The sequence below is a fragment of the Homalodisca vitripennis genome, chromosome 6, assembly GCF_021130785.1.
Source record: "Homalodisca vitripennis isolate AUS2020 chromosome 6, UT_GWSS_2.1, whole genome shotgun sequence".
NCBI classification, from domain to species: domain Eukaryota; kingdom Metazoa; phylum Arthropoda; class Insecta; order Hemiptera; family Cicadellidae; genus Homalodisca; species Homalodisca vitripennis.
Window position 1 is genome coordinate 131991883 of NC_060212.1, and position 17276 is coordinate 132009158.

The 17276-nt window shown below is 32.8% G+C and overlaps 1 protein-coding gene across 1 annotated transcript in view; it reads right to left on the minus strand.

Annotated features, from left to right (window-relative positions):
- LOC124364921 (dynein axonemal heavy chain 7-like) overlaps positions 1 to 17276 on the minus strand; it is a 167109-nt gene that overhangs the window by 37902 nt on the left and 111931 nt on the right. Inside the window, 7 exon segments of the mRNA XM_046820729.1 lie at positions 4268 to 4459; positions 7045 to 7223; positions 7587 to 7813; positions 9545 to 9736; positions 10332 to 10465; positions 11457 to 11610; positions 14857 to 15085. Of these exon segments, the coding sequence (XP_046676685.1) occupies positions 4268 to 4459; positions 7045 to 7223; positions 7587 to 7813; positions 9545 to 9736; positions 10332 to 10465; positions 11457 to 11610; positions 14857 to 15085 (1307 nt within the window).

Consider the following 17276-nt stretch of genomic DNA (forward strand, 5'->3'; position numbering starts at 1 on the left):
GCATGCCAACATCCTGAGTAAAGAAGAGCTCCTCAAATACACAAAGAACTCATGCACTGAAAATCCACAGCAACAAACAACCTCAGCTGCAACCACAGACAAAGACAAAACACAAACAAACCTACATCCTGAGCCGCAAATACTGGAACACCATTTTTTAGTTCAAAGTCCTGGTCCCAAAGAGAGACACAAGCCGAAAATAAAACACAAAACCCGGACCCTCTGGAACTCGGCCCTCAAGAAAATCAAACACATAGCAACCATAACATCATAAAAATAATACATCAAAATATAAACTGGCTAAGTAATAAAGTAGATAGACTCGCCCATCTCTTAAACAGCGAAAAACCAGACTTGTTAATAGTAACTGAACACGGACTATCACAAGAAAACCTTGCTACAACCTGCCTTGAGGGCTACTCACTTGCTGGAGGTTTCGCAAGGAAAGATCACATCAAGGGAGGAGTAGCTGGATACGTGAAAAAAGGACAGGAGAAGGAAATAACGCTCATTGAAACAAGCGGACCTGAATCAGAACTTGTATGTGAAACTGCCCTCTTTGAAATAAAGAAAAAAAAGATAAATATACAAGTACTAGGCGTCTACAGACCTCCAAGGGCAAAACTAGACAGTGCAATTGAAGTCCTAACCGAACAACTAAATAGAATCATGAGCTCAAGCAAACAAACGATACTCATGGGAGATATTAATGTGGACAATCTCACAGAAAATAATGACAACACAAAACTTCAAGAACTTCTTGCTACATATGACATTGTGAGAATAAATCTCCCTCCTACGCGAATCACAAGTGAAACTGAAAAATCAATAGACTGGATCTGCACTAACATAGACCCTGAGAGCATAAAAACATCCATCATCCTGACAGGCTTATCTGACCATACAGCACAAACATTTTCCCTTAAAACATCAAAATTAATAAAAAAAACCGTTAGGGAAAGAAAAAGACTATTTACCAATAGAGAACTAACACGGTTCCAGGAAAAACTACAAACGCAAACCTGGGACCAGATCTTAATGGAAGAAGATGTCAACCATGCCTATAACTCCTTTCACAGTGCACTACAACTTATATTAAATGAAACCTGCCCTCTGAAATTAGTCAAAGGAAGACAAAATAAAAAAAGACAGGTCTGGGATGACGAATGCAACCAACTGAAAAATGCGTACATCAGTGCTTTAGAAATAGAACAGCGTACAGGCCTAGCAAAACATAAAGCACAAACAGTGGAGAGGAAAAGAGAATATGACTTGAGACTGAAACACCTAAGGCGAGAACAAACTACAGCACACATTAACCAAGCAGAAAATAAATCAAAAGCGCTGTGGCAGGCAATAAATAATGAAAGAAAAGCAACTACTAACACAAATTATGATCAGCTAAGTCTTCAGCTAAATGGAAAAACAACAAAGGACCCACACGAAATAGCAAACTCCCTTAATGTATATTTTGCAACAATAGCAGAAAACACACTCCAAACAAACAGTAGCAACATTAATCCTGCAAACCCTGACCCAGCTCCAGTCACAAATGAGAAATTACAGTTCTACTTAACAACAAGCGAAGAAGTAAAAAAAGCTATAGACTCCTTAAAGCCTAAGACATCGACTGGTATTGATGAAATATCCGCAAAACTAGTTAAAAGATGTAAAGAAGAACTGATAATACCACTAACTAATATAATAAATAAATCCCTACAGCAAGGTATCTTCCCAACTGTTCTGAAGATCGCCAAAATATATCCAAAATATAAAAAAGGACCACGGAGTGAACCTGGCAGCTACAGGCCAATATCACTCATCCCGACATTCTCCAAAATAATTGAGAAAATTGTCCTTACCAGACTCCTAAACCATCTCGAACAGCATAATCTACTTACAAACAAACAGCATGGATTCCTTAGGGGTAAGTCAACAACAACAGCCCTGGTACAGCTGACAGAACACATCATAGACCAACTAGAGGAAGGATGTTCAGTAACTAGTCTGTTCCTTGACTTTAGTAAAGCTTTCGACTGCCTCAATTACGATCAGCTACTACAAAAACTAAGAGCCCTAGGCGTAGGAGGTAAAGAAGCAGATTGGTTTAAATGCTACCTCAAGGGAAGAAAACAACTGGTAGAAATAAATTACACCCAAAATTATACAAACTATAAAATCCAATCAGCAACAACTGAAGTGAGAAGAGGAGTGCCTCAAGGATCCGTGCTCGGGCCGGTGCTCTTCCTCCTCCTCACGAATGATATGCCAAACTGCCTGGATGATGCCTGTTCTACTATAATGTATGCAGATGACACTGTGCTTACCATCTCTAATAAAGTCAATGAAATGCTCGCAATAAACACGACTGCATGCTTCAACCAAACTAAACAATACTGCACAAATAATGACCTAGTATTAAATGAAAATAAAACCGTACAAATAGTTTTCAACACAAAAAATAAAATTACAAACCTATCACCTCTCCTGGACCTGGAAGTAAGCAATGTGACCAAATATCTAGGCATCACAATTGACTCGAAATTGTCATGGAAGCCCCACATAGACCAACTAAGTATGAAACTCTCCTCAAGTATCTATGTAATTCGCAGAATTAAACAAGTATGTAGCATGGAGGTAGGCAAAGTTGCCTACTTTGCTCTTTTCGTAACGCACCTAAGATACGGAATAGTATCATGGGGAGGAACAACAGCGTCCAACATGGGAAAGATTCTTACTCTACAAAAAAGAGCAATTAGATGCCTAGCAGGACTACATCACCAGGAAAGTTGCCGGGAATCTTTTAAACAACTAAAAATTCTCACAACAATCTCACTCTACATCCGGGAAACCATTCTGCATGCAGTCACTTCACAGCAGTTAAGACATCAGGAACTACATCCATATAACACAAGAAATGCCACAAACTTCACCCTGCCCTTACACCGCTTAAGCCTCTCTGAGAAGAAACCCTCATACCAAGGAGCGCTGTTTTTCAACCACCTGCCCGATCATCTAAGAAACCAGCCACCTCAGTGTTTCGCGAACCAACTAACAAAATGGCTGCAAGAAAGGCCCTACTATTCAGAGTCCGAATTCTTGAGCACCTGACACAGTGCAGCGGAAGACAAGAGCTCCCTCTGGACATCAAACTTTGTATCAACTTTGCATTATATAACTATGACACAGAAACTATTTCCATTGTATAAATTTTACTAACCACAACTTTTGTTTTATGACGCATGTACTATTCTCTATGAATATGTAAATAAAGAAATTGTCTATTGTCTATTGTCTATTGTCTATTACAAACACATAATAATTACATGTAAGATTAAAATAATTACTAAGGCAAGAGATAAATCAACGTTATATTGATATAAGATATTTAATTCCAATAATCATTAAAAAATGTGTAATCCATTGATGATGTTAATGAACATTAACAGACTAATGTGCAGCTGCTATCTGACCTTCAAAATATTTTGAACCATGACTTATGGCGACCAACGGTGGGCTATTAAAGAGACAGCATATTTGGAACTCAACAACTCCCAACTACATTTATTTTAAATGATCAAATTTGCTAGCAAAGAAAAAATTAAACAAGTCATATTTAAAATTTTGTAATATGATGTGCATATTTAGAGAGAATCATATTTCGAGTGTATCTGGCCTCCAAGCTGGGTATTTAAATGAAGTAATTGCCCAGGTGGGAAAATAACTTGTTTCATCTGCTGCCACAATGTTGTAGCGCCAACTAGCAGATATGTAAAAACTTCTAAGTGAGTACATTTTCATCAAGTAGCCTCCATACTCTCTACACACAGCCTTAATTTTTACTGATAGGAGATTTATAACTCTGAAAGGATGTGTTTTGGAAAAAAACAATTGTGAAAAACCATGTTATATTACACCAAAATATATTCTACAAGTTTATTGCATTTGTTATATATATATCAGAGTCCTTTGAAAAAAAATAATGTCCCAGATCTAGAATATATATTTTACAAAGACAAATACTTACTTACGATCAAATGGAGAAATTTTATCACTTCATTAAAAATTTTGAAGTTCAGTGCTTTATCCATAAAATACATTAAATTTGACTATTAGAGGTTGGGTTTTATTTATATTATTTATTTACAACACTTTAATTGTGACAGAGTAAAAGGCAATTTATTTTTAAAGTTTATATTAGAGTAAGTTCAACATTAATATTAACTCATTAAGTATCAACAGAGTGAAGATGATCATCATTTCTTACTTGGAACATTGGCAGGTCATCACATCTGCAAAGCTCGTCCCAAGAATTCTGGGGGAGCCAGGAGGCTGGGTTGGGATGAGGATTGTCTAGACCCACTCCACCAGTCAGCAAGAACATCCATTCTGCATGGTCCATGTTGTTGGTATTGAACATCAAGTTTACTGACAGGATGAGAGAGAACAGCAGTTTATCCTAAAATATTGAGATATGTAAATTTGTTGTCACAAAAAATAGAATTCACAAAGAAAAGTTATCTTATAGGGAATATAATGTATTTTTTATTTGAAAACAAAACTATTACTTACACATATAGAGATACTTCCACATGTCCTAAGTTTTTCTTGCAATAATTGGCTGCCAATTATACCCACTAAGCAAGTAAAATTCCAGCTCCAGAGGAGCAAGCAATTGTCCCTTAAGGGAAATTATAATGTATTTAAATTCATTTAGAAATATATCCAACTCATTAATCTTATTTATAAGTACTGAATATTTATATGCAATACTGTAATGCTATTGGAAAATTGTTGTATATTATTTTGAATTCCTACGTCTTCAACCACTCTTCTGTTGAGGTGAAGTTTCCCGCTTGAATAGAGTCCACATTAGTTTGGTAGACCTAAATCGAAGTAGACCTGAGTCTTCCGTATCTTCATTGCCAACCATGTCTTTCCAACTGAATTTAAATGCATACCACATACAGCACGCATGTGTCTGCCAGCTGTACTCGTTTCTGCAAACAACCTCACATTATCATAACGATCACCTTAAGTTTTTAGTTTTAAATTAGTTTTCTTAATTTATCTATTTACACATGACCAGTCTGATAAGTCATATCTTTGAGTTTAGTTCACTAAAACCACTTTGCTGTCAGTATAAAGGTCAGTATGCCGTCCAATACTTCATGTGCTTCATTTCTGGCAACATCATTGGAACCACAAATAACAAATCAGGATGTCTTCTTTATCTGTTAATTCTTGTTTTACATTCTTCTCATTTAAAACCTGCTTGGTATGGTCTCCAGGTTTAACAAAACCAACAGACTGATACTTTTTAAAGGTTGGTTTTCATTAATATGCCAAGATAAATTCTTTCCATGACTGCATAAATTAAAATTCTTTAGTTAGGAACATATTTTTATTCAGTTGCCACAGAGTTCGAGCTACTCTGAGAATCTTCATCAAGAGGTGGCAACAGATAAAAACAATTTTCTGAAAGAAAACTACCATAGTCTTTGTTTTTGTTTATCGTATGGGGGATGCTCATATGGTTTAATTTACATCCTTCACTAACTATCGATGAGTAGAGTTTAGTTTGAATAGTTTCAGAATAACTTACTTGAGTATAAAGTTTTAAACTGGATATGTTTGATAAACTGTACAGTTTAGTTTTCTTTTTTTCAACCAAAAAGTAGATGTATTAAAATTGCTTTTTAACTCATCTACTTTCATCTCAAGTTTAATGATTTCTTCCTTTTTCTGTAATCCTATGTGAAAGAGGCTTTTCTCAAAGGAACCTCCATGGTAAACCAGAGTGTCTTTGCTAGCACAAACTGTTTCTTACTGTGTAATTTTTCTGTAGCTGAATTCCTTTTGATCCTTCAAAGTATGGAATTTGGATGTTTGGAAATGGCACTCTGCTCTGGATACTACCAGCAAGGTGAAGTAAAAAACCGGGTTTCATTTTTACAGTAATTAACCAATTTTTATGATAAATCATTTACTCCTGCTGAAGAATTATGTCTTAATCCATTTATAACTTTGATATTTTTGACACTGCTTCATTTGTAGGAAGAGATTGGATATTTATAGATCCTGGAATACTATAGGTGGGTGAAGATGGTTATGCTCACTATTGAAAAGTGTTCTTTCAGGTGTAGGATTTATTGACGTGGTTGGCTATTTCTACTGGTGAGAATGGTTTCACTGTTGAAACGCCCATTACTTGCTGAATGTTTCTTTTGAGTGTATTTGCTGGAATGTAATTACTGGCTGAGTTAATATTATATAGCTGATTAATTATTTCTGTATCGAGGACTTGTGTATGCTTCATCCAGATTTGTACAGTCAAAGTCAATAGTAGTTTGACTTTTGTGAGTTATCCTTAAAGGGGATGTTTTGAATCTTTCCAGGAGTATTTATTTCAGCTTCTGTGTATCTTCGTATATATAATCATAGTGTTCATTTACAAGGGTCACTCATACTATCAATCCTATCCTTAACTTATATAAACAATCTCCCTGAAGACCTTTCCCTTAATTGTATTTTTTCTGTTTATATGAATGTCCTCATATAATCAACTGACATAAATAGTGAATTCATGAACAGAAGCAACTTAATTAATCTTCAATAATTAATTAGTTACTAAATGAATTAAACCAACTTTATACAGTTTTAAGCTAGGCCCAATTAAAAAGAATTAACTACAATATAAAAACCTCTATCATACTAATAATTTTGTAATAATATTAATTAATCATACACTAAATCTCAAAAATCATCACCAATATATGCCAATAAAGTTAATTTTGTTTAGATTGCCATGATGATTTTAGCTAACATTGTACACATCAAAATGTGCAAAAGTTCATTTTCTTACACCCATTCTTTTTTAAATATGGTATAGTAATAAGCCTGCACTATACAGGCTCTGAAAATACACATGTTGAATGTAAAATTCTATGTCCACTATCCAGAAGTAGTAATAAAATTAAATTAAAAACATAACTCATGTGACTGGAACTTATTGAAATAACAGTGTGAGGGAATCCAAAATACCTTTTCAAAAAGACTGCGGCATATGTTGACGTACAATGAATAGGTAAAATATTTTGATAGCTCTTCAATTCTCTCTTCCACATTTTCAGATTTCTCTGTGTTGTCAATAGCAGTTTTGTAGAGATTAACAAACCAGACCAGAGAATATTGGTACATCGGATCAATGTTTGCCAAATTTGCTGAAAATAAAATGTTTTGGATCATCTAAAACTGCGAAAGCCTTAAGCAAAACTTGTAAGTGCAAAAGGTAATAAACATTTATCAACTGGATTACTGAGTAGTATTATACAGAATAAAAAATCAGAAATAAACATTTGATTATAATTATGAACAGAGTAAGTATTTGATCCACCCAATCTACAATAAAAAGGCAAGTAATTGAGATGGTCGAGAATAACTGTTGGATGGTTGGCTATGGGCTGGTACTCCATTTAGGCAGTATCTATTGATTTTTTAGTAACTCAGGAACCATATGTTTTTTGAAGATATAGTATGATCAAAGAGAGAATGTGCCAGCAGTATAAGCAATTTTACAGACTCACCTATGCTAAAAAATAACACTGTAGAGTGATTTGCTATGGGCTGGTATTCCTGTCGAGCTGCATCTATCGACTTTTCAGTGACTTCAGCAACTGCCTGTTTCTCAGAGATTTCATTTGCCAGGACTTTTGAGGAGCTCAGAACATTCACCCCCTCCTCATCTTCTAGAATGTTACCTTCTGAGGTTGAAAGGACTTCCAATATTTTATCTTCTATTTCTTTCAACATTCTGACAAGACAAAGAACAACATGTTTTATCAAAATTATTAATAAGATAATATAACTCTATATTATACTTGTATGGTAATTTTTATAAACTTTACAGGATATAAATGAGCATCTTAATTTTTGTCAGAGGAATAAGGATAGGACTTGTACAATTTCCATTAAAAAATGTATTTAGCAGTTTCATTAACACTTTTGCTACAAAGTGTTACCAAGTCTAATATTGGAACATATCACATAATCAGCTTGTATAACTTCTAGAAGGAAATGTATTATGTTATATGCATTGATTATACATGAGAAATGTACACTGTAAATTAAGATGTAACCCTAAATGAGAATATAAAGAATTTTGGTAGGAGTTTAAATATTTAAAATATAGTACAACTTCGTTCATCTAGCCTTTTTTCATCTGGAATCTATTTACTGGTGTAATAAAATAAAATTTAAAAATTTTATAAACTAATTTGATTGGTTTTAATTATAAAATATTTTACTCGTAAGATAATTAAGAAAATGTATTATGCTAAATAACGATGTAACAAAGAGATATAACAAGAACGTTTTTAAATTTATAGGTTTAGTTTTTAGTGTGATCACAACTCTATATTGTATTTAGGCCCCTTTTTTGGTCACAAAATGTCTAAATACAGGGTGTCCAAAAAGTCCCGGGTCGGTTAAATATTTTTGAAAATATTTAAAATAGAGCTACAAAACCTTACACAAAGTTACTGGACATAAAAATCTATTTTATCACATATTCAGTGATCCGCTACTTCTTCAGGGGGGCGGCCCTGCCAGGAGTCAGAAGAAAATCTTAAATGTAAGCATAGGTTGATATGCATATCAAATAAAAGGTCTTTATTAGTAGAGTACAGAGCCGCAAACCCGACCTCAAACGGATAACCGAGTCAAAAAATGGCATCCTTTCAAAGATGGCTTGAGTTTGCAACTTAGGTTAATGTAAAAAATAAACTGATGAGCTTTTTGATTTTAACTTAACAAACTGTTTACAATTAATTGTTGTTGTAGAATAATAAGTTTCTTTATTTCTGAGAGGGATCGGAGTTTTGGGTTAGTAAAGTTAAAATCAAAAAGCTCATCAGTTTATTTTTTACATTAACCTAAGTTGCAAACTCAAGCCATCTTTGAACGGCTGTCATTTTTGACTCGGTTATCCGTTTGAGGTCGGGTTTGCGGCTCTGTACTCTACTAATAAAGACCTTTTATTTGATATGCATATCAACCTATGCTTACATTTAAGATTTTCTTCTGACTCCTGGCGGGCCGCCCCCCTGAAGAAGTAGCGGATCACTGAATATGTGATAAAATAGATTTTTACGTCCAGTAACTTTGTGTAAGGTTTTGTAGCTCTATTTTAAATACTTTGAAAAATATTTAACAGACCCGGGACTTTTTGGACACTGTATAATATTTTTCTTATATTGAACATACACATATGTTTACATCGTATGACTTTTCCTTATACTACATTATATGTTTGTCCAATGCTTTTCTGTATTACTTGTGTTATATATTTTACATATGGTTATTTCTTTATGTACATCTATCGTGAACAAACAAACACCAATATTAGATGATACTCAATACTTAACTCCATCTTTGACTGTCTATGTTTTGACCAAAAAAATAGTAACACCGACTAGTTCTGACTAGAACATGCAAGTATGAGTATTCACACATCTCAGCTTTCAACTTTAGACAATTTCCTCACCTCTTATTTTCTGCACCCTGGACAATCAACTGGTTTTTCTCTGCCTCCAAATCCGGCCTGTCCTTGGCCACTACAATTCCTAGCAGCTGGTCTTCAAGCCCAATCGGTGTGATCATAAAGTTGAGCAGTGTAACCTTCACCGCCACTTCGGGCAAGTAGTGCGGATTCCTCAACTTCGTAGTCAAGTAGAATCTACCACAAATAACACACATGATGAATACAGCTACTAACTACCAAAAAACTCAATGAGAGACTAAAAGGAACTGAAGTTGGTCTTCTTGTGCCACTTGACTTTTAATAAGGGCGTCTTTAAAAGATAGACCATGCTCTTTGATGCTAAAAAAATGAGATCAAGTCGAAAACATTGGATTTCAGCCAAATCATACTTCAACAAAGAAGTGTTTTTGTTATGTGTGAAGAAAATGCTAAGAAACCAATATTAAGCTTACTCTCCAAAAAACAGCATTCTACAATGTTAATGATTTTTTCTTACCCACTTTCAGCCATCAATCATTCTAGGAATGTTTACCAATTTACTTTAAGAGTGCAAACCAAATGCTCAAAAGTCAACTAAACAAGATTAATCTATTTCATTCGTATAAAAGTAAATTACTACATAAATTCAAAATATACTATACATAGAATTTAGAACACAAAACTCAAATATTCTATACGCTACTCTGTAACTGTTTATCAACACACTGAATCATGATATTCATGTTTGAATTCAAAGTCACTATATTAAAACCCAAACACAAACTAGAAATACATAATTTGTATGCAGTACCTAAATAAAGGTGAATACTCTACGACCGAGTCACCCAGTTTGATGCAGATGGCACCCCCTTGCTTGAATGTCTGTTTCATCAAAAGAGGCTCCAGTAATGCATCCAACTCTTCACCAATGTTTTCTAACAGAACCTACAATATAATAAATAGAGTAATCTTTATTGGATGATGATAAAAAATATGATTCATTACAGCCAACTGTAAACTGACAATAGTATAGCTGTTTAAAGATTTTGTTCATCTACATAAGTTGCTACTGCTGCATGATTTCATTGTGCATGTACAACAAAAATAGATATTATAGACACAGTATATTTGTTTAGTAAGATTTTGCAACTTACATAACATTGTAATGGTTGTTTGAAAACAACTGTTTCCATTACTTGTTGTAAAAGCTTGTGAAGGAAGTCAAATGGTCGCAGTATTGGTGCACAGAGGTCAGTAGACATGAGTTCCAATGATTTATTTATAGAAGTTCACAAAGCAACAACTTTGAGTTAAAGGGAGTTAATACATCATCCAAAACAGTGAAATTTTGGTTTATCTTGGGTTTTAATTCAAAATATTCAAGTAGTAGAATTAAAATTACCAATGTGAATGATGAGTTTAGCTCCAGTTAATGCAGCGTCTGGTATCTGACACTGTCACAGACTTGACTCCTGGAATCTTGAGACAAGTTCATCAGAAGAGATAAAAAAAGTTGGTGACAAAGAAGCTCATAACAAACTGTTTACATTGTTTCAACATCAGGGACACCTACACTACAAAATATAGTGTAATCTAGGTGAAGAGGTATTCTCATTGTCTCATCAGATGCACAATTGAGTGCACTACAATGTATTAAGCACAATCTTTAAGAACGGTGGAGCAACCGAGTTTTCTACATATAACATAGCTATGGTGGGAAGAGTTGATTTAATGTGAATGTTGAGTTTAGCTCCAGTTCACCTTCCTCTTAGTGCAGCATCTAAGTTTTCAAGAATTTTGTGTTATTATAGTTCAAACTAATAAGGTAACACTGTATCACACTAACCTAAACTTATCAACTAACATTCAATTTGTTTTGAAAACAAAGCTGACTAAATAAATAAATGCTTATTCAAAATTTAAATATTTGACTTACAGGTTGGCCAAACTGAATGGCATTTTCAAGAACTCGAACATAGTCAGAGCCACTCATTCTGATGACACTTAAATTATTTGCTTTCTCCATATTTTTTATCCATTTATTCGCTTGGCTTTGAGGGTCGATCATCAGGGGCCAACGTCTGGCATTTCTAGAAATGGAGAAAAGTAAAGTAATAGATAATTATCTAACAAGTTATGGAATGGTATTTGTAAGGTCGACACCATCAATCCAAGGAAAAGTTGACAGTGTTATATAAAAGTAATCACTGTATTGATAATTCACAATAACCAATATTTAGAACCTCTTTGTTCTGTGGGGCCTTTTAATAGTAAGGCCTCACAGAAAAAAAGGGATTTAAATATTGATTGTTGTAAATTTTCAATACAGTGATCACAATACCATTGTAAGCTCCATCTTCATTCAACATTACGTAACACTATTTTATTTCTGAATATAAAATGCTCTTACTTTTTAAAAAACTAAAAAGTGTCATTGCCATAGTAAAAATGTTTTAAAATAAACCCAATATTTTTTAGAAAAATGTAATGTATTAACCCTTTGAGTGATCAACAATTTTTTTATTTTTTTTCCAAAATTGATATGATTTTTAACAGGGTTATCCCTTAATTAATACAAAAATTAAAACTAGATAATTTGTAGCTTTATTATGTAATATAGTAGAAACTTGAAAGTAGTTTTGTTCTTTAGACATTTAAATGGCCTATTAGGAAAAAATATAAAAAAGCCAAAAAAATTACTTAAAAATATTTTTTTATTTTTTTTTGTTTTTATTTATATATATATAAAAAAATGTTTTTCTTACTTTGTCAGTAGTAAACTAAAATCATTTTTTGAAATTTCTTATTGACAGTAATTTATTCTAAAAGTACGTATTATTGTCAACAAATTCAGAAAATTTGAAGCATATAAGTTAAAAAATGCATGACTTATTGGTAAAATAATAAAAATTTACTTATGTGAATTTGAGGCAATCTGTTTGGAAATCTGGAGTCAAACACATTGAATGTTCTATATTAATTAAATTTGTTTGTGAATCCTGTCTTAAAAATACACTTTATTGTCAAAACACAACACTAATAAAAAAGTTATTATTTACAATATTTACAGTTTTTTAGTTTTTATAATTTCAGTGGCAAACATGCTTGCCGAGGCATTCAGCATGTACACCAAGACCACACCTTACACACACTGTCCGAGACCTCCGCTTCTTTCCTTCAGGATGATTGTCATCTGAACAGGTTCGGCACAGTTTTTCCTTCTTCTCAGGTAATTTCCTGAGTCCGAAACCAACTGATGGACCATCACCACCACCCCGGAGATTTTGCGGGATTTGCTTACTTGCAAGCCATTCCGAAGAAAGATCTCCTATCACTTCTTTCATGAACTCAGCCCTCTTCAGTTGGCCTTGTGTTGTATTTAACTTGTACAACACATATGCATTCAGCACCATGCGTCTATTAATTAATTAGATATATTTCTCTATCAATTGAAATATAGTAAGATTTATTTGGCAAAGTAATAACGCTGAAATAAATTTATGATGCAACAACGATATATCGTTGCATATCAATTTTCGCCCGAAAACATCAACAACGATATATTGTTGTGTATCACTTTTCGGTAAATTCACTCACAACGATATATCGCTGCGTATCAGTCAAAGGGTTAAAATGTGTTTGAATAGTAAAATCAAACAATCACATATTTCTCCTCAATAAAAATGTTTCTTCATTTTTGAGAAATTTAAAGTTCTAGTTACCACTGCCTAAAATTAAAAAAATATTCCAAACAGTAACTTTAAAATTCATCATGCTCTTACTCACAATTTTGAACACAATTGTATAGACAAGTGAGTATAAACTAACAGTTTAAAATAATATGGTGCATAATTGAAAGTAATAAAACTTACTTCAAAATGGCATTTTGATGTTTACTGTCAAATAACTAGATAGTGCAACTAATTGCAATAATATTGCTAATATTTTATGTACACTGTAATGCCAATTAACTAATCATATGTAAAAGTAGGTGTATTTAAAGACAAAATTCATTATTTAAGATTATAAAAAACCTTCTATTTTAAATAACATTTTTTTTACACGTTCATAACAACGGCTTATTTCTGGACTTTTTTTACCATCGATTTTTTTCAATAATAATGGCCAATAACTCTAATTGATTTTTTTACGTTAAACATCTAAGTATAATGAGAATAGTATGTAAGAAATTTTACAGAAAAAATGTATTTCAATAGGTTTTTTGAATGTTTCTCTGTGTACCCCAAGGGGTATCTATAAAATGTAATTACCGACCGGGTACACAACAGCAATTGTGAAAGACCATGTGTACCCAAGGGGGTACAAGTCGTCGCGAACTTGTTAAACATTGTAAATTTTTGTTGAAAACAACAGTATAGCGCTCTCACACTGAAAAAAATAATCTAATAAATAATTGTCTGGACTTAATTTAAAAGCAAAATAAATATAAAAAAAACCTATAGAATACAATCAAAACTTTGAATAACTTTATTAAAAATATTTTATCTTCTGCAATACTTAAATCAATCTGAAATTAATTCTCAATTTGCTCTTTCTTGTCATGAGTTTTTTCTAACTAGATCTTTTTCAAATGTTAAAAAAATATATATACATAAAACAAATAATTCAGTTACTTCTTTATACTTTACGCATTATCTGATATGGGTCCTACAATTTACTATATTAATAAAAAAAAATACTGAAATTATTAAAATATGAAAACAGAATCTAGAAGCATGTAAACAATATTTATATATTCTAAACAAATTAAATTTCATTGTCACGCATAATCTACACAATAAGTTGTTCCAACATCATAAAACACAAATCATCTGTATTCTAGAATATTCAATTTAATTCAATTAATTTATTGCATAATAACATTAGGTACATTAAAAGTATAATTGAAACTGGTGCATTGTCACTAAATAATTTTATTATTCTATATTCCAAATGCTAAAATAAAAACTAAAATTTATTCAATACATAAACTTCATTTAACATCTCTGGTTTTATTACATCTGGTCATATACAACAAACTGACCACGTCGACAGCTCGCAGCTTCGACAAACTAAACTTGATGACTGAGTGATTGGGACAGATGCAACATGCATATTTATAGGCATTATCACTCAACCTGAGATCAACTGTTGTTTTGGGCTATCCACAATCATAACGACCATCACCTTAATTTTACTTGGCTAGTTAGAAGGTGATTGTACTTTAAAATTATATCTGAATGTAGCAAAATTCACTATAAAGGCTCAATAACAATCATAGACAAATCATACTTTACTGTAAAACATACTTTACGGTTACGCCATTATCAACGTACTTAACAATGATGCCATTGTCTATAGAGAACGAGTCTGTGGGTAATCCAAAGATGTTCCAAGCTCTGATCTCAACCGGTTGGCCCAGGATAGCCATCAAGCTGAAGTCCCGTGGGCAGTAAATGTTGAAACTGTTCACATGGTCTACCCACTTCTTTATCTGGTCTATTCGGAACTGTAGAGTGAATGGCCCCAAGTACGCAACAGCTCCAGATGCCACCAAGATTTCTCCTGTGGCATATATGTTTGCTTTGGTAAAAGGTACACTTCACATGAGAACTAAATTAATTGAAGAGACAAACCAATTGTCTGAATGACTTCAGAAAGTTGATTTAAATGTTTTGATATTTATTTTTGTAAAAAAAGAATATATATATATATATATATATATATATATATATATAATATATTCATAAGGGGAAAATGAAGAGCTATCTCTTAAAACAATAAATTTATTAACTTCCAAAATTCCAAGAACTCTAACTTTCTATCTTCTTCCAAAAATTCATAAAGATATTAGACCACCTCCAGGACGTCCAATCGTAACCAGCTACGGTTGCCCAACTGAGAGAATTTCTGCATTTATCGATGATCAGCTGCAACCATTTGTCAAACAACTACCTTCCTACGTAAAGAACACTGATGACTTCATTTCAAAACTATCAAAAGTTAATCAACCTGTTTCGAAAAACACAATTCTAGTTACTGTTGATGTCACATCACTGTACACAACCATACCACATGATGATGGTATAAATGCTGCTAAACATTTTCTTAACAGCAGACCCATTGACTCTAAACCTTCTACAAATTTCTTACTAAAACTTATACATTTTGTTTTAACAATGAACTGTTTTAGATTTCACAATAAATTTTATCTACAAGTCAAAGGCACAGCCATGGGAACAAGGATGGCTCCCTCTTTTGCCAATTTATTCATGGGATTATTGGAAGAAAAATTCCTAAATTCTCAGAACCATCTTCCTTTAGTTTGGTTTTGTTTTATTGATGATGTATTTTTTCTGTGGGATCCAGGTGAAGAACTCCTTCAAGAATTTCTACATGCATTGAACACGTTTTCAACCCTCAAATTTACTTGGAAATTTTCTCATGAAATTCTTACTTTCTTGGACGTAGATGTTTTTATAGAGTCTGGTTTGTGTTAAAAACTAAAATACATGTAAAAGACACAAATACTATGTAGTATTTGAATTACAATAGTTGGTTGTCACCCCACTTATGTGAAAAAAGTATTCCGAAGAGTCTTTCAATTCGTGCGAAAAATCTTTGCAGTAATGAGGACGATTTTATTAATTATATCAGTAAATTAACTTGTGGTTTTAGAAAATTAGGATATCCCGATAAAGTTATCAAGAACAATTTGAATCAACCATCAAACAAAAATAATAATCCTTTTCCCCAAAACGATCCGAAATTCATAACAAAATTTTATCCTGGCCTTCACAAAATCAACTCAATCATGAAGACAGCCTTTAACCTACTTCAAAATTCTCAAGAAACTAAAGACTTATTTTCAAAATCTCCAAGAGTTGTATTCAAAAAGCCCGCCAACATTAAACAGATGTTGGTCTGTACTGATCCTCTAAAAAAGGTAAATAAGGAATCACAGTCCTTTGGTTGTAAACCTTGCCAAAAACCTTGTTGTGGAACCTGTAAGATCATGTCTACAAGTCAAAATTTCAAAAGTAATGTAACCAATCATGTATATCCTATCAAAGGAACTATCAACTGTGACACAAAAAACCTTATTTACCAATTTGACTGTAAATTTTGTGAAAAACAATACGTCGAATCCTTTACGGATACGAGTAACTGGCCATCGATTTGACATTGTCCATAGCGATATAGAAAAAACCTTTAGCCAGTCACGCTATCAATGTCCATAAACAAAATCAGATAGAAAATTGCTACACCATCAAAGGCATAAATAAATAAGATCCCTGAAGATTCAAACGAAAGCCTTGATAGATTTAAATTGAAAAAAGTGAAACTGCACACCAATTGGTGCTTCAGACAAGACATAAGATAAATTAATTTTTCGTCAACTTATTCACACACGTCATGTCATGGCCCATCAGCTGCTGATCTACTGTATTTATTTATAATGTTTGTTTTTCTTGTTTGAGTTCTTACCTAATGTTTTGTCACAATATATATATATATATATATATATATATATATATATATATATAAAATGGCACCATTATCTGAATAAAAATTTAGTACAAAATCATACATTATAAGAACACATTTATATTAATTTTAAAATTATGTTTATTCATGCAAGACACTACTAATCAAGCCAGTGTTAGGTAGTGTAACAAATATAATCTAAGGTAGTACGTTTATGTAATTTCATATAGTATTACATGCGTTCTTTGTATAGCAATATTTTATGGGA